Here is a 22,059-nt window from a genome sequence, read left to right on the forward strand (position 1 = left end):
CCAGAGCCGGGGACCCAGGCTCCAGCACAGAGCCCTGCCTGCCTGCGCGCCTGATTCGACGCCTGAGATAGAACTGTGGGCACCAGGGCACCAGCGAATGAGTTTCACTGTCCGGTGCAAACACACAGGGAGGGAAACAGCTGTTCTAATCTCAGAGAACTCAGCCCACACCCCCACTCCGAAAAGGTCTCCGGAAAATTACGCAGTTTAGGGAGACACCCAGGCTCCCAAAGGCCGGAAAGGCAGACCCAGGCAGTTTCCGCGCACCAGACGGCTGGCGGAGACTGAGCTGCCATCACTCAGCTGTGCTCCAGACACAGGCAGTTTCTGTGGCCAGCCAGCTGGCGGAGACTGAGCAGTGTGCACCAGGGCAAAAAAAAGAGACTGAGAGTCCCTGTCTCCAGAGAATCCACAGGGAAGGAAGGAAACTGTACTGACTTAAATCACCCAATCCTTCCCTGGAAAAAGACTAGCAGACCGGCGGGGCCAAGCCGCCATCACTCAGCTGTGATCCAGACACAGGCACAAACAGTTGCTGCACCCCAGATGTCCAACTGGGTCACAGCAGCTGATCATTAAATTTACAGCAAGAAACCCAGAAACAGGGTAGCTGTCCTCAGGACTTCCCTGGGTGAGAGGAGAACCCTCTCGACTAACAAAGACCACAGTTACCACTCAGGTCTCTATCCCTGATGTGAGCAGCAGCAACTCCTGAAAAAACACCAGCCATCCAGGGACTATACCCAAAAAGCTGAGAAGACATCCTTCAGGAAAAACCAGCTTTCTGCAAAGGGGATTTTTTCCACCACAGGATCCCCAGGAACCACCAGAAAATAACCCCAAACACCTAAGATAGCCCAATGGGTAGAGGCCAGCGTAAAAGCTCAAGCAACAAAAGACAGAGCAAATTGGCATCTCCAGAACCCAGTTACCCAGGGGCAAGTAGCCCTGGACACCCCAGCATAACTGAAATCCAAGAAGACCTAACAACTATGCTTATGAAGATGATAACAGAGGAAACAAATAAGATACGTAAAGACATAGAGGAAGATAAACTCAAACAGAATATTGCCATCCGTAAAGAAATAGAGGAAGCTGCAGCCAAACAGTTTATGGCCTTTAGAAAGGAAATGCTTAAAGCACTGAATGAAATAAAAGAAACAGAGTTGAAGGAACTAAAAGAAAAACAGGAAAGTACAATCAGACAGGTGAAGGAAGTAAACAAAACAACTCAAGACCTGAAGATAGAATTGGAAAAATTAAAGAAAACACAAATGGAGAAAATAATGGAGAGGAAGAATTTAGGGAAGAAAACAGGAACTACAGAGGTAAGCATAACCAACAGACTACAAGAGATGGAAGAAAGAATCTCAGGTGTAGAAGATACAATGGAAGAAATCGATGTATCTGTCAAAGAAAATGTTAAATCCAAAAAATTCCTGACAAAGACCATCCAAGAAATCCAAGACAATATGAAAAGATAAAACCTAAGAATAATAGGTATAGAGGAAAAAGAAGACTCCCTTCTCCAAGGCCCAGAAAATATTTTCAACAAAATCATTGAAGAAAATTTCCCCAAGTTAAAGGAGAAGCCAATAAGGATACATGAGGCCTACAGAACACCCAACAAATTTGACCAGAAAAGAAAATCCTCCCGCCACATAATAATCAAAACAGTAAGTATACAGAACAAAGAAAAAATACTAAAAGCTGCAAGGGAAAAAGGCCAAGTAACATATAATGGCAAACCCATTAGAATCACACCTGATTTTTCAACAGAAAGTATGAAAGCCAGAAGGGCCTGGACAAATATGCAGACCCTAAGAGAACACAGATGTCAGCCCAGGCTACTATACCCTGCAAAACTCTCAGTCCTCATAGATGGAGAAAACAAGATATTCAATGACAAAAACAAATTTCAACAATACCTACAAACAAATCCAGCATTACAGAAGACACTGGAAAGGAAAATACAACTCCAAAAAATTAGCTTCTGTCAAGAAAACACAGGAAATAATTAACCTTACTACAGTAAAACAAAAATCAACCAAGCACACAACCATATGACCACAGCCAACACCAAAATCAACAGATCTAACAGCCACTGGTCATTAATCTCTCTCAACATCAATGGACTCAACTCTCCAATAAAAAGACACAGATTAACAGAATGTATACGTAAACAAAACCCAGCAAGCTGTTGCATACAAGAAACACACCTAAGATACAAAGATAGACATTACCTGAGGGTAAAGGGTTGGAAAACGACTTTCCAAGCAAATGGACCCAAGAAGCAAGCAGGAGTAGCCATTCTAATATCTGATAAAATAGACTTTCAACCAAAATTAATAAAAAGAGATGAGGAAGGACGCTTCATACTCATCAAGGGAAAATTCCACCAGGAAGACATCACAATCCTGAACATCTATGCCCCAAATACAAGAGCACCCACATTTGTTAAAGAAACATTGCTAAAATTTAAACCACATATAGATCCCCACACATTAATAGTGGGAGACTTCAACACCCCACTCTCAACAAAGGACAGGTCAACAAAACAGAAATTAAACAAAGAAACAATGTCTCTGACAGAGGTCATGAATCAAATGGACCTAACAGACATTTACAGAACTTTACACTCAAACACAAAAGAATTTACCTTCTTCTCAGCACCTCATGGAACCTTCTCCAAAATAGGCCATATAGTTGGTCACAAAGCAAGCCTCAACAGATACAAGAAGATTGAAATAATCCCTTGTATCTTGTCTGATCACCATGGAATAAAGCTGGACCTCAACAATAACAGAAATAGCAAAAAGCCTACATACACATGGAAACTGAACAACTTGCTACTAAATGACAGCTGGGTCAGGGAAGAAATAAAGAAAGAAATTAAAGTCTTTCTAGAACTCAAAGAAAATGAAGACACAACATACCCAAACTTGTGGGACACAATGAAAGCAGTGCTAAGAGGAAAGTTCATAGCACTAAGTGCCTTCAAGAAGAAATTTGAGACTGCTCATTCAAGCAACTTAATGGCTCACTTAAAAACCTTAGAAAAAGAAGAAGAAGACACACCAACAAGGAGTAGACGGCTGGAAATAATCAAACTCAGGGCTGAAATCAATCAATTGGAAACAAATAGAACAATTCAAAGAATCAATGAAACCAAGAGCTGGTTCTTTGAGAAAATCAACAAGATCAACAAACCCTTAGCCAAGCTAACTAAAAGGCAGAGAGACACCACCCAAATCAACAAAATCAGAAATGAGAAGGGGGACATAACTACAGACACTGAGGAAATCCAAACAATCATTAGGACTTACTTCAAAAGTCTATATGCCACAAAATTTGAAAATCTAAATGAAATGGACAATTTTCTTGATTGATTTGACTTACCAAAGCTGAACCAGGACCAGGTAAATCAACTAAATAGTCCTATATCCCCCAAAGAAATAGAAGCGGTCATCAAAAGTCTTCCATCCAAAAAAAGCCCAGGACCAGACGGCTTCAGCGCAGAATTCTACCAGACCTTCAAAGAAGAGCTAATACCAATTCTCTTCAAACTATTCCACAAAATAGAAACAGAAGGAACATTACCAAACTCATTCTATGAAGCCACAGTCACCTTGGTACCTAAACCTCACAAAGACTCAACAAAGAAAGAGAATTTCAGGCCAATCTCTCTTATGAACATTGATGCAAAAATACTTAACAAAATACTTGCAAACCAAATTCAAGAACACATCAAAGATATTATCCACTATGACCAAGTAGGCTTCATCCCAGGTATGCAGGGGTGGTTCAATATACGGAAATCAATCAATGTGATCCACCATATTAACAAACTGAAAGAAAAAACCACATGATAATCTCCCTAGATGCTGAAAAAGCATTTGACAAAATCCAACATCCATTCATGTTTAAAGTATTGGAGAGATCAGGGATACAAGGCACATATCTAAACATAGTAAAGGCGATATACAGCAAGCCTATAGCCAACATCAAACTAAACGGAGAGAAACTTAAAGAAATCCCACTAAAATCAGAAACAAGACAAGGCTGCCCACTCTCCCCATATCTCTTCAACATAGTGCTGGAAGTCCTTGCTAGAGCAATAAGACAGTTGAAGGAGATCAAGGGGATACAGATTGGAAAAGAAGAAGTCAAATTATCACTATTTGCAGATGATATGATAGTATACGTGAGTGACCCCCAAAACTCCACCAGGGACCTCCTACAGCTTATAAACACGTTCAGCAAAGTGGCTGGATACAAAATTAACTAAAAAAAATTAGTAGCCCTCCTGTATACAAAAGACAAAAGGGCTTAGAAAGAAATTAGGGAAACAACACCCTTCGCAATAGCCACAAATGACATAAGGTACCACGAAGTAACCCTAACCAAGGAAGTCAAAGACTTGTATGAAAAAAATTTCAAGTCTCTGAAGAAAGAATTAGAGGAAGATATGAGAAGATGGAAAGATCTCCCATGCTCATGGCTTGGCAGGATTAACATAGTAAAAATGGCCATCTTACCAAAAGCAATCTACAGATTCAATGCAATTCCCATCAAATTACCAACACAATTCTTTATAGACCTGAAAAGAAAAATTCTCAACTTCATATGGAATAACAAGAAACCCAGAATTGCTAAAACAATCCTCTACAATAAAAGATCTTCTGGAGGTATCTCCATCCCTGATCTTAAGCTGTACTATAGAGCAACAGTTTTAAAAACTGCATGGTACTGGCATAGAAACAGAATGGTGGATCAATGGAACCAAACAGAGGACCCAGAAATAAACCCACACACTTATGGACACCTGATCTTTGACAAAGATGCCAAAACCATACAATGGAAAAAAGATAGCATCTTCAACAAATGGTGCTGGTCCAACTGGATGTCTACATGTAGAAAAATGAAAATAGATCCATACTTATCACCCTGCACAAAACTGAAGTCCAAGTGGATCAAAGACCTCAACATAAAACCAGACACATTAAATCGGCTAGAAAAAAAAGTGGGGAATACCCTAGAACTCATTGGTACAGGAGAAAACTTCCTGAACAGAACACCAACAGCACAGGCTCTAAGAGCAACAATCAATAAATGGGACCTCATGAAATTGAAAAGCTTCTGTAAAGCAAAGGACACTGTCATCAAAACAAAACGACTGTCTACAGATTGGGAAAGAATCTTCACCAACCCTTTATCTGACAGAGGACTCATATCCAGTATAAAGAACTAAAGAAGCTGAAAAGCAGCAAACCAAGTAATCCCATTAAAAAATGGGGAACAGAGCTAAACAGAGAATTCTCAATAGAGCAATATCGAATGGCAGAGAAGCACTTAAAGAAATGTTCAACCTCATTAGCCATTAGGGAAATGCAAATCAAAACAACCCTGAGATTTCACCTTACACCCATGAGAATGGCCAAGATCAAAAACTCAAGTGACAACACATGCTGGAGAGGTTGTGGAGAAAGGGGAACCCTTCTCCACTGCTGGTGGGAATGTAAACTTGTACAACCACTCTGGAAAGCAATCTGGCGCTTTCTCAGACAACTAGGAATAGCGCTTCCTCAAGATCCAGCCATACCACTCCTAGGCATATATCCAAAAGAAGCTCAAGTATACAATAAGGACATTTGCTCAACCATGTTTGTAGAAGCTTTATTTGTAATAGCCAGAAGCTGGAAACAGCCCAGATGCCCCTCAACTGAAGAATGGATGCAGAAATTGTGGTAAATCTATACAATGGAATATTACTCAGCAATGAAAAATAAGGAAATCATGAAATTTGCAGGTAAATGGTGGGATCTGGAAAGGATCATCCTGAGTGAGTTGTCCCAGAAACAAAAAGACACACACAGTATATACTCACTCATATAGCCATAGAACATAGGACAAACCCACTAAAATCTATGGCTCTAAAGAAACCAAGCAAGAAAGAGGACCCTAACTAAAATGTTCAATCCCCATCCTGAAAGGCAAAGAGGATGGACATCAGAAGAAGAAGAAAACAGGAAACAACCTAGAAACCTGCTACAGAGGGCCTCTGAAATCCAGAAGAAGGAAACAGGAAACAAACTAGGAACCTACCACAGAGGGCCTCTGGAAGCCTCTGCCCTGCAGACTATCAAAGCAGATGCTGAGCCTGATGGCCAACTATCGGGTAGAGTGAATGGAATTTTAAGTAAGAAGTGGGAAATAGTAAGAGCTGGAGAGGACAGGAACTCCACAAGGAGAGCAACAGAACAAGAAAATTTGAACACAGGGAACTTCCCAGAGACTCATACTCCAACCAAGGACTATTCATGGAGATAACCTAGAACTCCTGCACAGATGTAGCCCATGGCAGGTCAGTGTCCAAGTGCGTTACATAGTAATGGGAAGAGGGACTGCCTCTGACATACTCTGATTGGCCTGCTCTTTGATCACCTCCCTCTGAGGGGGGAGCAGCCCTACCAGGCCATAGAAGAGGACAATACAGCCACTTTTGATGAGAACTGATAGACTAAGATCAGAAAGGAGAGGAGAACCTCCCCTATCAGTGGACTTGGGGAGGGGCATGCATGCAGAAACGGGAGGGAGGGTGGGATGGGGAGGAAGAGGGAGGGACTTATGGGGGATACAAAATGAATAAAGTGTAATTAATAAAAAATAAAAAAAGTTAAAAAAAAGAATTCCCTAAGAAACCCAAGGAAAGAAATATACAATTTTGTTTATATTATTGTGAACACACAACAGGTATCTTTTGAATTCAATGGAATCTACAGGCAAACTCAGAATAAAGAACAAACACTGAATGTTTATAAACAATAAAAAGAAATGTGTAGGAAAAAAAATAAACAACTTGATTTTCAGGCCTCTTGCTGCTACTGTTTCTAACATAAAGGAAATGGAGAAGATATAAATGTGAGACAGTTGTAATACCTGAGAACTTCTTATCATCCTTAGGCCATGATGATAGGCTAGTTTTGATAGGCTATTTCTACACAAGGCTGTCTTTTCAGACGACACATCATTCGACAAGGTGAGAACTTTGTCATCCGATGAGCATCTGGGGGGAACCTCTACTGTTCTTCTCCCCTCCTAATACATCATGTGGCTCTTTTTTCTAACATAATATTTTTATTAATTCTTTGGGAATTTCACATCATATACCCCTATCAATTCACTTCCCAGTTCCTCCGTGTCCTCCGATCCACCCCTAATACTTAGACCAGCTCTACGAGAAAAGTCCAGTCCTTAACTTTTTTCCCTGGGGTGCAGTCAAAATCTCAGGGTCCTGCTGAAAATCAGCTGCAGTGGAAGATGACACTCCGGCATCCTGTCATAGATTTTCACATTCTCTCTGATTATTTCCTCTCTAAGATGACAACATTTGGTGTGTTAAGGGTTGGGTGGGTGTAGGTGTAAGGGAACATCCACAATTTGTTGTGTGCTGAATTCTAGGATACAGTTTTGCCTGGAATCATGGTTCTCCAAGCTGAAATTAAGGTTGTTTGATGCATGTTGGGGAAAGGTGTCCCCAGCATAACTGTGCAGCCAGCAGAAGGAGGGTCTTCAGCAGGCAGCTAGCTGGTTAAGCCCTGATGAGAGGAAAGTAATTTCAACATGAATTGAAAGAGGCCTGTGGAATAAATTATGAGGTGAGAGTTTTACTCTGAAATTGGATTCTAGACAGAGGAATCATATCCATACTTGAGACAGTGCTAATAGAATAGATTGCAACATTAGAGATCATTTGTCATCATTTTCCAAGCTCTGGTAACCTGTCATGGCACAATTTGTTTCCATGAGAACAAGAGCACGCGCTAACCAAACTACACAGATGAGCACAAACACCCACACAAGCAGATCCTGTAACAAATTTCGGACCTTCAAAGGACTAAAATCTCTCTCTGTGTACGTGTGTGTTTGCTTGAGCCAGAGCCTTACCAAATATCCCTAGTTGAGCTGGAATGCCCGATATGGAGAAAAAGCTGTGATCTTGCTGAGCATTGAGATTACAGGCATACCACTAAGTCTGTTATGTTCTTTCTTTGTACCTTTAGCTAAGAAAAGAAGTCTCCTTCCAAACAGAACCATTCCAGAACCTTATGGTCCTCATCCCACAAATCAGTGACCCAGTTCCAAAATACATCAAAACCAACAATTGCAGCTTCCAATTTTAATTTTTGATGGCTCACATTTTGCATTTGCTTTCATTGTTTTGTTTTTTTGACATATGAAGGCTTAAATTTTTGGTTGGTCTTATGCATCTTTCCCTTTTATTATAGTTTCTAATATCACGGTATGCTCAATATCCTTCTGTATCTACACATTCTTGTAGTAAATTAAAAAGAAACAGTGTTGGGCTATATAATGTTTATTATTATTAGCCCTAGGATTATCATGGTGGTATTATTTAAACTGCTTTCACAAATAAAAAGACATAGACCTGTGTTAGATTTATTATTGCCACATTTAGCTTGGGCAGGGAAGATATTTCACTTGCACTGTCTAAATATCCTCATCATCCATCTCCCAGCCCTCATACATTTACACCAGACATTATAGTTGCAAGCCTTACCTATTGGTTTTTGTAATTGTTTCATAATAATTCTTACTCTATAAAAGTGGCTGTTTATTTAGACAGAAAAGGGGAATTTAAATGGAGGTTAGTCTAATGCTAAAAACTGGCACTCAAGATCTGGTTACTGCCCACCAGACACAACCATCCTTGTTTGTGTAGACCTGCCTCAAACATTAAACCTGATTGGCTCATTAAATAGCCTATATCTGGGTAAGGCAGAATGGGGAGGCATGGCTAAGTTTCCCAGGCTTTGGAGATTCCCACAAGGCATCACTGGAAGGACAGACAGGCAGGAAGAGAAGAAAGAGGAGGATGCCAGGATGGGTTAGCCTGGAGAAAACACCACAGGAGCCAAGGAAAGACTCCAAAATGGTGTGAAATTGCCCAGATGAAAAACACAAGCAAGTACCATGGGATTATGGATGGAAGGTAGTCCAGATAGGATGGCATTGGATGAGGGCTGGGAGATGGATGGTGAGGTTATTGAGACAGTGTAAGTGAAATATCTGCCTGGTCCAAGGTAAATAAGGCAATTATACTTTTTTTCTTTTTTAAATAATTTTTATTTATTTTTTATTAATTACGGATTATTTACTTTGTATCTCAGCTGTAGCCCCCTCTCTCATTTCCTCCCAATTCCACCCTTCCTCCCTCACCTCCTTCATGCCCCCCTCTAAGTCTACTGATAGGGGAGGTCCTCCTCCCCTTCCATATGACCCTAGTTTATCAAGTCTCATCAGGATTGGCTCCAATGTCCTCCTCTGTGGCCTATCAAGGCTGCTCCTCCATCAGGGATGTGGGAGAGGTCAAAGAGGCAGCCACTTGAGTTCATGTCAGAGACAGTCCCTGTTCCTCTTACTAGGAAAACCAACTTGGATGTGGAGCTGCCATGGGCTACGTCTGAGCAGGGATTCTAGGTAATATCCAAGCATGGTCATTGGTTGGAGAAATGACCCTTGTGCCCAGATATATTTGGTCCTTGTGTAGCTCCTGTCCTCTCCAGGTCTTACTAACTCCCCTTTCTTTCATATGATTCCCTGCACTCTGCCCAAGGTTTGGTTATGAGTCTCAGCATCTGCTTTGATACACTGCTAGTCAGCGTCTTTCAGAGGCCCTCTATGGTAGATTCCTGTCCTGTTTCTTATTTCTCCTACTTCCAATGTCCATCCCATTTGTCTTTCTAAGTGAGGATTGATCATCTTACCCCGGAACCTCTTCTTGTTTATCTTCCTTAGCTGTACAGATTTTAGTATGGTTTTCGTATCTTACAGGTCTAGTATCCACTTATAAGTGAATATATACTCTGTGTCTTTCTGCTTCTGAGATACCTCATTCAGGATGATAACAAAAAACTATGGGCAGAGTGCAGGAAATCTAATGAAAGAAGGGGGCTCAGGAGCTCCACAAGGATAGTAACAGAACCAAAAAAATCTGGGCCCAGGGGTTTTTCTGAGACTGATACTCCAACCAAGGACCATGCATGGAGATAGCCTAGAACCCCTGCATAGATGCAGTCCATGGCAGCTCAGTGTCCAAGTGGGTCCCTAGTAAGGGGATCAGGGGCTGTCCCTGAACTCAGTGGCTCTTTGATCACCTTCCCTTGAGGTGGGGGACAGCCTTAGCAGGCCACAGAGGAAGACAATGCAGCCAGTTCTGATGAGACTTGATAGGCTAGGGTCAGAAGTAAGGGGAGGAGGACCTCCCCAATCAGTGGACTTGGGGAGGAGCATGGGAGGAGAAGAGAGAGAGAGGATGGGAGGACAGGTTTGGGAGGGAATGAGGGAAGGGGCAACAGCTGCTATACAAAGTGAACAAATTATAATAAAAAAATAATAATAACAATAATAATGAAATGTAAGAATCTTAACAAAAAACAAAAAAGTTCTCTAAGCAGTTTGAAAGAAGCACTTTTATAATTGTAAAGGAAAATTACTGTAAATGTTCACAACTTATTTAAAATATATGATCCATTTTGGGCATAAAAATAGAAGCTTTGTGGTGTCCTCTTGTTGTTTATGGCTGAAGGACAGCCAGTTGCTGTGATTCATCCTCTAATCTCTAACATTTATGAGGTTGAGGCAAGAGGATGGGCACTCATGGCTAGCCTGGGCTCTGTAGCAAATTCCAGGCCAGCCTGTGCAGCCAGACACTGTCCCTTAATGAGAACTTTTCATCAATGTTCACAAGGGAGATTGGTCTGAAATTTTCTCTATTCCTTGAGTCTTTGTTTGGTTTTGGTATCAGGGAGACTGTGGCTTCATAGGATATGTTTGGTAATGTTCTTTCTGTTTCTATTTTGTGGAAAAGTTTGAAGAGTATTGTGTTAGCTCTTTGAACGTCTGGTAGGATTCCAAGCTAAAACCATCTGGCCCTGGGCTTTTTGTTGTTGTTGTTGTTGGGAGACTTTTGATGGCTGCTTCTGTTTTCTTAGGAGTTACAGGGCTGTTTAAACTGTTTACCTTCTCTTGATTTAACTTTGGTAGGTGAAATCTATCAAGAAAATTGTCCATTTTTGTTCCAATTTTGTAGAATATAGCCTTTTGAAGTAAGACCTAATGGTTGTTTGGATTTCCTCAATGTCTGTTGTTATGTCCCCATTTTCATTTCTGATTTTGGTTAATTTGGGTACTGTCTCTCTGTCTTTTAGTTAGTTTGGCTAGGGGTTTGTGTATCTTTTTTATTTTTCTCAAAGAACCAGCTCTTGGTTTCATTGAGTCTTTGTGTTGCTCTTTTTGCTTCTAATTTATTGATTTCAGCCCTGAGCTTGATTATTACCTGCCCTCCTCTCCTCTTAGGTGTGTTTGCTTGTTTCTTTTTCTAAAGCTTTCAGGTCATTTGTTAAGTTGCTAATATGTGATCTTTCTGATTTTTTTAATGAAAGCACTTAGTGCTATGAACTTCCTCTTAGCACTGCTTTCATGGTAACCCCTCATAAGTTTGGGTAAGTTGTGCCTTCATTTTCTTTGAATTCTAGGAAGTCTTTAATTTTTTTCTTTATTTCTTCCCTCACTCAGTATTCACTGAGCAGGGATTTGTTCCATGAGTTTGTTGACTTTTTGTTCTGTTGTTGTTGAGGTCTGCCTTTAATCCATGGTAATCTGCTGAAAAACAATGTGGTTGTTCAGTCCACAAGGCTGAGTGCCTCAGCAGTCCCAGGGTGGCACAGAAAACTTTTAGGGTTCCTGGAGAGCAGGTTTTTCTTAGCCCATGATGGAAGTCTGGAAATACTTGCTTTAATGTCAGCTAATTCTAATTTGTGGCAAGCTAAAATAAAAACCAACCATAATAAACATCCTTAGCCTAAAAATATACTAAGATGTTGGATGTGGGTTTTGGGAATCAAAACTGGATCATCTGGAAGAGTAGCCATTAGGAATTATAGCTATTCCATATTACCACCAGGAGTATAAATGACAGCTGAGAGTATTTGAAAATTGTGGGGGTTGGATTAGAGCCTCTTCCCTCAACTATGTCACACACTGAGAGACCAGGTACTGAAGAGGCAAAGGTCTCATGGATTGGTCCTTAACTGTCTGCTCCATAAACAGATTTTTATACCTGAGCATCAAAGAGCCCAGGTATCCACATGAAACCTCTTCGTGGTTCCCTTTTATCACTCTTACTGAGTTGCTGAAGCTTATTTCTCATATCCTCACTCTTAGTGCTTACGGCCCAGCAAAGACTGTGTGGGGAAACAGACTCTGCAGAGTGTTAGAACAGCTGTGATTATAAATGCTCAGGGTGGTTACAAGCACAGGAAATCTCAAAATAGAGCCCTTTTGGTTTTCTTACAAGCTGTGAAATACCCATAATTCAGTTTTGTGAAAGTTCCACCCTAAGAGAGAAGTACCAAGAGGTGGGAGACTGGCCAGGACCAGACAGTCCTCCCAGTGAAGTGAGTGAGTCAGCCCATCCTTCCCCTGTAGGCTGGTGGCTTTTCCAGGTGACCCTCACCTCAGGGCGAGACAGGAAGAACAGCTGTGAAGTGGTGATGGCTCTGAGTCTGATGTCTGTCTGGAAGGTTTGAACATGTGACTAGGATTGTGTCTGTCTCAGCATAACGGAATGGGTGTGTGGTTTCCCAAATGAAGGCTTTTACAGAAAAGCAGTCAGGAGAATTGAATATTTATTCATGTGTAAATGTACACGTGTGTTCATTTGGTTTTCGTTTTGTTGTTTGCTGTTCACAAAAATGAAATGAGAAGACAAAATAAAAAAAGATTGTTCAAGTTTTTCACCTGTTTTATTAGTTGGTTGTGAGGTTCGGTGCTTCTCAGTTTGTGCTTCAGTTAGGACAAATGACCACAGTGGGAGTGTCTATCAGTACTGTCTGATGTGATTCTATCTTCTAATGCTAACTGTGCTCATTAACAGTCACATTTTATAGAAATTCACAGCTTAGTTGTACGGAGTTCAGAGGAAGCTGCTTCTTCTTGGCTTCATAGTTATGAACATCCTCCAGTGTCTGTCTGAAAAAAAAATCTCCCAGTATTTGTTCAGTTTCCATTATCAGCCCTCCTCTTCATCAAGCTGATTGGTTGACACCCCATCTGCCACTGATGCTATGACCACAGTAAGGAACAGAACAGACCTGAAGTTCTTGCTCACAGACTGCATGATGTTAGAGGAAGCAAACATTTTGTAGAAAGAACAAAGGACTGTGTCTGGTGCCTCCATGGTAAGGTTTGCATCCTCACAGCAGAGATAAGGATGGAAAAAGTCTCAGAACCATGAATAATTCCAGAGGCTGTGTGACATAAACCCCTTGGATCTGAGGGAGGAATGTGAGTTTTCTAGAACAGCAGTGGCTCACTTCAGCTGATTTCTCAGTTCCTCACTTTCCCTTATGTACCCCCCCTATACTGTTCTTCCAAACACCTGCACTCTCTGAAATAATCAGGGAGAAAATCTAGTCCACTGTGTGTCTTAGAGAAGCTGATGGAGGCCAGAAAGCTAACACAAAACAAAACAAAACAAAACAAAACAAAACACAACACCAACCAAACAAAATGAAACCACCACCACTACCAAAAAACAGTTCTTTTGATATGTAAGAGCGCTGCCTATATTCCTGATTACAGTTATTCCAACCCTTGGAAGTAGGTGACACTCTCTGGATCACCATGTAAAAAAAGGAGGCTTGATGGATGATTCAGTGTTTTGCTCAAATTTATATATAAGACAATATTGGAGTCTTGGACTGCAAATAATAATGTTTCATGTTGAATGCAAGCTTACTATCTATTTGCCAGGTTACGATAAAAGACTTTGTGAAGATGGATGTGGTTGCTCACACCTGTAATCCAAGTGCTTTTGAGGCAGAGGCAGGTGATCTTTGTGAGGCTGGGTGTGGTGGTTCATACCTTTAATCTCAGCCCTTGGGAATCAGAGGCAGGCAATCTCTATGAGTCTGAGACTAACCAGGTTTACATAGTAAGCTCCCGGCCAGCCAGAGCTACATAGAGAGACCCCGCCTCAAACACAACACAACACAACACAACACAAAACAAAAAGCTATTTGTGTATCTTATTAAACCTTCACAGAAGCCTGAAGAGAAATGCCTGTTATTTTATTGTGGTCAAAGCATGAGAATGATGGGATTCACCTAAAGTCACATGGGTCTGGGTTGGAGTTTCCACTCATATTTCCTCACTTCCCAGATTCATACTTTGGGGCATGCTAAAACCCAAGGCCTTCTGAGTCCACATTGTATCCATATTCTCTGGATTCAGTAATATAAAATATAGGCTATGTTTATTTGTCTTGAAATTTCCGTGTGTGTGTGAAGACTAGAGATAGATGTCTGCCCCAGGGTTAGTGGATAGAGACAGAAGTGACCACTACTTGGAGAAGCAAACACGCTGCATCCATTGATTACATGTTGCAGGGAGTTAATGTCTGTGAGGTGTTTCAGGGCCCTCAGGTGCATGACAATGGCAGACTTGAGTGTTGACTCAGAGATATCAGTGTTTAAGGATCATAAATGGGACCTGTGAGACGTCTCAGTGGGTAAAAGCACTGGCTATGATGACCTCTCTGAATTCGCTCCCTGGAACTCAAAATAGAAGAAAAGTACGAATTCCTCAAGTTGTCCTCTTTGCCCCACTTGCAATTATAACATGAATAGGTTTAAACTCTCTCTCATACCCATTAGACATGATAATAATACATTTATAAGGTTATTTTTTTTTTAAATCTACAAAAGGAACAATGTAAGGAGACTGGAACTGGTCATGTAAAGCATAGGCAGCATAGCCTATTGGTGAGTACAAGAATAGGTTGTGAAATAGGAAACAGTGAATATGGAAGCTAATGAGGGCTAAGAGAAGGATGGATAAAGGCTGGCTAGAACTCAGCGAAGGAAGAAAGAAGCAGTGGGGTCACCTCTAGCCTTGTCAAGTGGGTGGTGGGATTGTCTTTGCATCATCAGTTCATGTTCTGTTCTCCAGCCCATCCCCATTCCCCAACCCCAGTGCTCCATTAACCTACATGACTAGATTTGAAGAGCAATTTAAAGTGGTTTCATAAAAAAAAGCCAGTAAATTGGAAAACCTACAATCAAATGAAAGTACAGTTTGGTGAGAGATTTAAATATATTCTGGCAAGGTTTAGCCACTGGAAACAGACTATAGAAATCAAATAGTCTTCCTTTCCTCCTTCCTCAATCAAAAATCATCATCATCATGCTGTTGGATTATCAAGCCTGAGCCTTTGTGCATGCCAAGCAAGGTCGTCTCTTGAACTACACCCCTAATCACAATGGAGTGTCTGAAGTCTTCGGCATGGTTAGAATGTGAAACTTCACTGGTAATGTGCACAGCAAGGGCTTTGAATGAAGACCTGCTGATGCAAAAGGCAGCTTACCCCTTAAAAGGCGAGAAAAGATAGTTTATCCTGGAGCCATTTTAACTGGCCTCATGTTCCAATTACCTTCACTATACTTTTAATCAAAATGTGTAGTCAGTAAATGACCTAGAGTGTGTGTGATAATATATGTCAGAGTTCCTTAAATGTGTCTCTTCTTTGATCATGTGACTTCATGAATAAAATGTCTCTTCTAAGTATGTTCTAAAATAAAGCCCATATAGTTTTGAAATTAACAACTTCAAAATAGCATAAACAATTTAAACGTTTAACGGCATTGGGCTGCCCAATCATTCAGTATGCAGTACAGAAGGGATTAGGAACTAAGGCTTTAAATGTTTTGTAGATTAGTATTCATAAAATGCAGAACCCCTTATCATTTATTAGACAATATTAATCAGAAACCTGGTATAAACTGGTGTGGCGGTGCACAGCTGCAATCCCAGCACTGAGGAGACGGAGCCAATAACACTGCGAGTTTGAGGCCAGCCTGTGCTATCTAGTAAGTAACATATAACAACTGTCTCAAGAAACAAATAAACTAACAAAAAACCAAATCAAGTCAACAAAAACTGAAGCCATCGTGTGTAGCTCAGTGGAGGAGTATTTTCTGAGCATGCTCATTGTCTTAGATTTTATTTATCCCTGCATCATAAAAACATCAGCAATAAAACCACTTCATATGGAATGATGTTAACATTCACAGTAAACATTCTCAATAAATAAAAAAACCAGAAGATTATGCAGCAAGAGTTTCACAGTAGACCCATGAGTGCTTTGAAGGCATTACTAAAACACAGCTGCAATTAACATAGTTCAAAAACAAGTAATTTTAATGTTTTTTTTTTTTCAAATAGTAATGTAAGAAAAACTTTCCAACTGCCTGTTACAAAACTAGGAACAGAGAAACTTCAGTCCCGTCCTTTTGCTCGTGGTTTTGCTAAGGACACTAGGTTTGCTTTCTCTGAGGGTGTGTTATCTTCTCAGTGTTCAGATATTGATTACAGACTCTTTTTTTTTTTTTTTTTTTTTTTTTGCAGCATCTGGTGTATTATTTTGGTTCTTTGCTTTTGGTCAGCAACAACTCTCATCATACAATGTCCTCTTTTTGCTTTGGTCAAAAGGTGGAGGAGAAAATCGTGAGCTTTAATATCACTCAGAGGAGATTCAGCTCTCCCTTTCCTCATGGAGCCTCTGAGGGGATACAGGCCAGGAAAGGGCAACTTGTACCCCAGTTGGAGGACTAATTCCCTCCACCAGAGGTAGAGACACGGTAACAGCTGCATTTATTGTTTTTCTATCACATGATCTTATGTATGCTAGAGAATTTGAAATGGTGTGACATGAGAGGAGGGAAAGCCTTGCTGGTGGTGGTAGGCAGCATGTAAAAACTGGAGTTTGGTACTGGTTATTTTCTTTCTGAGTGTGCTGTGACCTCTGATGTGTGATAAGAAACTAAGGGAAAGGATCTAAGGAGTTCGTTACTCTTTAAATGGGTCAAAAGTTTATATATATTTCATTTTGAAGAAATCATAAGAGCCAGGCACTACGGCTCAGTGTGCAAATACTTGCCACACAAGCCTGACTGACCATGTGAGTTACATTCCCGAAGCCATTCCAAGTGAGAGAACTCACTTGGAAAGCTGTCCTCTGGACACAAGTACATTGTGGCATAGGCACATACACAACAAAAATAATAACATAACGTAAAAACCAAAACATAAAAAAGTTAAATGTTAGGGAAATGTGGATAAACTTCATAATTGAAGAAAAACAAGAGAAGAATAATTCCATATGCAGTTTGATTTTTATAATATTTGTTGGCTATAATTGCAGTTAATAATGTAAATGGAAAGGTTATTTACAAATATTTACTATTTAAAAGTATCTTGATATCTATTATCAGAATAGATTCCTTATGGGTATTAGCTAAGGACTGCACAGTGAAATTTTTGTTTTCATAAGGCTCCTCTGACAACATTACGTTCTAGAATTCTATAGGTGAAATGATCATATATGTGAAATAAAACATGGGATTAAATCTTCTGGTTTCATCCTGCGATGGTCCTCTCTACTGCTCCCACATCCCACCCCTGCAATGATTCTACTTTCCTGGTTTCTGAAGTTTCTCCAGGTGATGTAGCATCTCTGAAGACTTGGAGCCAGGACCCACAGATACAAAAAATAACCGCAGCATTTGTCTTTCTGCGTCTCAGTTACTGCACTCTGTGGGATCTTCCTTAGTTGCACCCATTTACCAGGCCCACGCCTGGAGAAGAATATATAGGCTGTGGCCAGGTGGAGAGGATGGATCTCAGGTGTTTCAGCTTTGTAAGTACACCCAAGAGATATTACTAATGCTTGGAGCCCAAAATGTTAATCACCTGCAGGATTAAACTTCAAATATTCTTTTGAAGGTGGTGTCTGAGAAATGCTGATAGTCATGTATAGAAAATTCTGCAAGGACATTTTTATATTCGTGTGTTTATCAAAGTCTGTAAATAATCTTAAAGCAAAGATTTTTAATTTACTCACAAACCTTTGGGTTTTTGTTGTTTAAGTTGATAGTTTTAAAAGTGTTTCAATGATTTGAAGTGGTACGAATTTCGGCTAACAAAATTTTTTATGTATGTTAACTAATTTGAACAAATAGGTTATGTCACTATTACAATGATTTATTAGTAAAGTTTTAATTCTTTTCATGTTTCCTAATAATTACTGTGACCATTCGAAGTCTAAATGGCTTTAACAGAAATCTGCAAAGGGTTCTCACCTGGAGAGGAAATCAGGGTCAGTCGGTGCTAGGGTATTTGGAACATTAAGGGAGCTGATCGAACCCCACCTCTTCCACCCACTGCAACAACAGATCCAGGTACCTTCCTAAAGGCGGTCACTTTAACTTTTCCTCTAGAGAAAGTTCTTTCTTCTTCTCATAGGCTACATTTTAACATAGAACGTACTTCATACACCCCCAAGATGAGTGACCAGGATATCACTTACGCAACTGTGAGATTTCATAAGTCTTCAGAATTGCAGAGCCGAGTGAGGCCTGATGAGATTCAAGGGCCCAGAGAAACTGGCCACAGAGGTAAGTGTTTTATGCATCTAAATTCGGCTGTTTTTATGCAATCCAAAGTTTGGACATTTGGAAACATTATCCTACTGACCTCTGTTGAAAACCCTACCTCTAGCTGTTAGCTGGCAACAAAATAAAGACAGACGGGCAGCACAGAACATCAGTCTGTAAGAAAAAAAATTCTTGAGAATGGAGAAGCAAGAAGTGAATACATTCCATCAAATTTTAGAAACCATTAGGAGGTTTTGTACTTAGTGTAGTCAAGAAGAATTCTGGAATCTTTAAAAGTAATAGACAAACTAGAGTCTGAATAAACACCAAATATTCTAAGGAGTACAGAAAAGTGTGCATGAGAAACAATATGCTCACTGTAGCAGAAGGTGTTTTAGTTGTTTTAATTACCCCAAATGCAACAAAGCACCCACAGTCCTCCATCTGAGGAGGAAGTCTCTTCCTTCCCAGGGTTGCTGGGGTGAGATAGGATAGCAGAAATGGGAATGAGTAAAACTTCACACATTTTTTGAAATATCAAAGAATAATTAATTTTAGTAATGAAAAAGAGGAAATCTCACTTTTCTATTCTCTTTTTCTGCTCACCCTGAACAAGCTGTCACAGTTGAACTCCAAGCTGAGAGCCTTTGCTTCTTTGGTGTAATGACAATTGGAGGCTTGATTTTGCCGTTCTGAACATCTCAGCAATGTGTTTAGTACTGTCTATAGAAAAATATATCTTATGGGGGGGGGGGGGGGTGGATGACTTCTAGACCTCTTTAAGAACAGGCCTGTGTGAAGTTTAGATCCAGAACAGCTTCGGTTTCCTATCAGTTCTCGAGAACAGCTTCCCTCTTTCTTTCCTCTTTATCTTCAGTTACCCCTCTCGGCGGGCTGCACACTCCAGGTGGGGTCTGGTATGTGGGCTGTGTCTGTGCCTCCAGTGATTTCTGAATGATGCTCGTCTGATTCTGTAGAATTAGGAGAGAGTGCATGTCTGTCATCCAGCTTCTTCTAGACTGACTCAAGAGGATTCAGGGCTAACAATGAAACACTTGAAATACTGTGAAGCTTCACAGATGTAGGATTTCTACATTGGGTGCATGTTAGGTAGAAACCTACAATTTTGAAAGCATATTTTCAGTCATTTTGTATCATGGACTTCTGTAAAAAATTCTAGGTACCAGTATCTCCTTGTTTCCATACGACATAAAGGTATAATTATTATTGGGACTTGCTCTTTTCACAGTTATTGTTTACACTTGTTGTTTTGTTGATTTAAGAGTGTTCAGTTCCCTGGAAGCCCATTGCGATATCCCTTGGAGCCCTTGGTTTCCTTCTGCTGCTAACTGTCGCAGTGTTGCTGACACAGAGTGAGTAACTGGGATACATCTTCTTTGCCTTTCTAAGCAATGACTTTATATTCTAATTATCCAGCTAACACACTCTGCCCACTGCCCTGCCTATATAATCAGCAGTGTGACAGATAGCTCTGTCCTCTTCTCTTACTTACCTCTTGTGTTAGCTCTGCAGCTGCTGGGAGTTGCCTTTTTTTTTTTTTTTTAATCTCATGGCCATGTTCATTCTAGGAACTTGGTAGTAGTCTTCCTTCTCAGCTCAGATGATTGTGAATCGTAGGTAAATGTTTTGTGAGAAACAGCTGGGCAGAAAAATGATGACTTTTTTTTTTCATTTTTTTTCTCAATGTATAATGAGGACATGCTTGCTGTAAATTAACTAGATCTGGTCAGAGTTGTTGAAGTGTCAGCTTTATTAAATTCCTTCTCATATTTAGTGGAAATCACTCCTAGCCTGTGCTAAATTTTGGATATTATGCTTTCCATCTCGTCCTTTACAAGTTGTGCCATTTCTTCATGTTTCTTAGTTCATATTTTCAAGGTATGAAATGCTGGTGAATTCTTTACTTAGGGATTTATTTGTAGGTTGTATGGTAAGTGTGATAAAATGAAGAAATTGGAAGGCGAGGTACTTCCACCATAATTTAATTCAGCTGTAGCATTTACTTTCCACTGAAGTTGCTGATAAAGAGAATTTGATGTTTCCATTTCTGCAGAGTTAATTGAGGTGTTATTTTCTAAATGTCAAATAGCAATTAAATTAATGTTATGTGTTGTTTGTCAACATGAGGATTTTTCTTTTATCTTAAATTTCAATAGTCATTGCTTATCAGTGTTTTGAATTATATATGCTATTAATTTTAGCTTTTCAGTATAGTCAAGAAAAGCATGAACTGCAGAAAAATCTAAACAATCTTACTCAAAAGTGCAGCACCACGCAAAATGACAGCTACTTAAATGAAGAAAAATTGAGAAATATGTCTATAAAGTCCGATGCCCTCCAATATCAGCTGCAACTAGACACCCTCAACAGAGAAGAGAGAAGATGCTACGGGGAAACCAAGATTGTTTTAGGTTGTTCACAGCCCACAGGTATGGAGGGAATATTGAATATACAGAAAATCATTATTCTGTATTGTTGAAGTCCAACTAACAGCTTACGATGCTGGTGATCTCTGGGTTAATGTCTTTGGGTCCCTTATTTCATGTTAGGGCCTAGAACCCCAGAAATTCCTGCTTGGAATAGAAGAATCTTAAGGTTTCTAGAATTCAGTGGCATTTCTGGCATCCCTACTGCTCCCATGTGATGAAAAAACAAGTCAACATCTATGAGAATCCAGATCATTTTGGTTTATGGGCAAATCTGAGCCTTTAACTTTGTTGATGACAGAACATGGGCATTTTTAGTAAGAGTATGCTTACTAAATATTTAGGCTAAAATGGACTTGGAGTATTTACATTGATAAAAATATATGTGTGTGTGTATGTTTCTCTCTCTCTCTCTCTCTCTCTCTCTCTCTCTGTGTGTGTGTGTGTGTGTGTGTGTGTGTGTGTGTGTTTCTTCTGCCTTGCTATCAGAAAGTTGGCCTGTTTGTGAAAAAGGGATCTTCCCTGGAGTGCACATGTGAGTTCATCATGGTGTCTACAGTAGTGTAACTCTGTCAGTGACACAGTGAATGAGGCTGGAAAGCTGAAAATATCAAGCATTACAAGGACCCTTTCTTACCTTGCATTGTGACTGATTAATTTTAATGACACACTAATCATTCATTATTAAATATTTTTCAGGATTTAGAGTTTATGAAGAGCTCTTGCATGTAGTCTCACTGTGCTGTGATTGTAGGGGCTTACAACCTTCATTATTCACAGACTAATAATATATTTTATACTGGTACATTTTAAAATATGTGACAGGAAAAAAATAATTGTCAAGCATTCCAGACTCATCATAAGTATGTTATGTATGGTTTTAGAATAATATAACTATTATCTATAAATGCTAGTATGATCTTGTAATGCTTGTGATTAAAAGACTGAGGCAGGAGGATTGTAAATTTGAAGACAGACTAGGCAGCCTGGCAAATTCAAAGACTGAGATATACAGTGATACCCCTTCAGAGGAAAACAAAGATTGGAGGTAAAATGTATTAACAGAGGGAGGCCATCTCCAGAACCTGACCAAACA

At 40.0% G+C, this 22,059-nt stretch overlaps 1 protein-coding gene across 1 annotated transcript in view; it reads left to right on the forward strand.

The window, feature by feature from the left end:
* The first annotated feature begins 18,425 nt into the window (after positions 1 to 18,425).
* LOC129679658 (killer cell lectin-like receptor 5) overlaps positions 18,426 to 22,059 on the forward strand; it is a 45,499-nt gene continuing 41,865 nt past the window's right edge. The window contains exons 1-3 of the mRNA XM_055610988.1: positions 18,426 to 18,537; positions 19,800 to 19,889; positions 20,739 to 20,966. Of these exons, the coding sequence (XP_055466963.1) occupies positions 18,426 to 18,537; positions 19,800 to 19,889; positions 20,739 to 20,966 (430 nt within the window). The remainder of the gene's footprint in view (positions 18,538 to 19,799; positions 19,890 to 20,738; positions 20,967 to 22,059) is intronic.

The sequence above is a fragment of the Psammomys obesus genome, unplaced genomic scaffold (genome assembly GCF_907164565.1).
Source record: "Psammomys obesus unplaced genomic scaffold, mPsaObe1.curated_primary_1811, whole genome shotgun sequence".
NCBI lineage: Eukaryota > Metazoa > Chordata > Mammalia > Rodentia > Muridae > Psammomys > Psammomys obesus.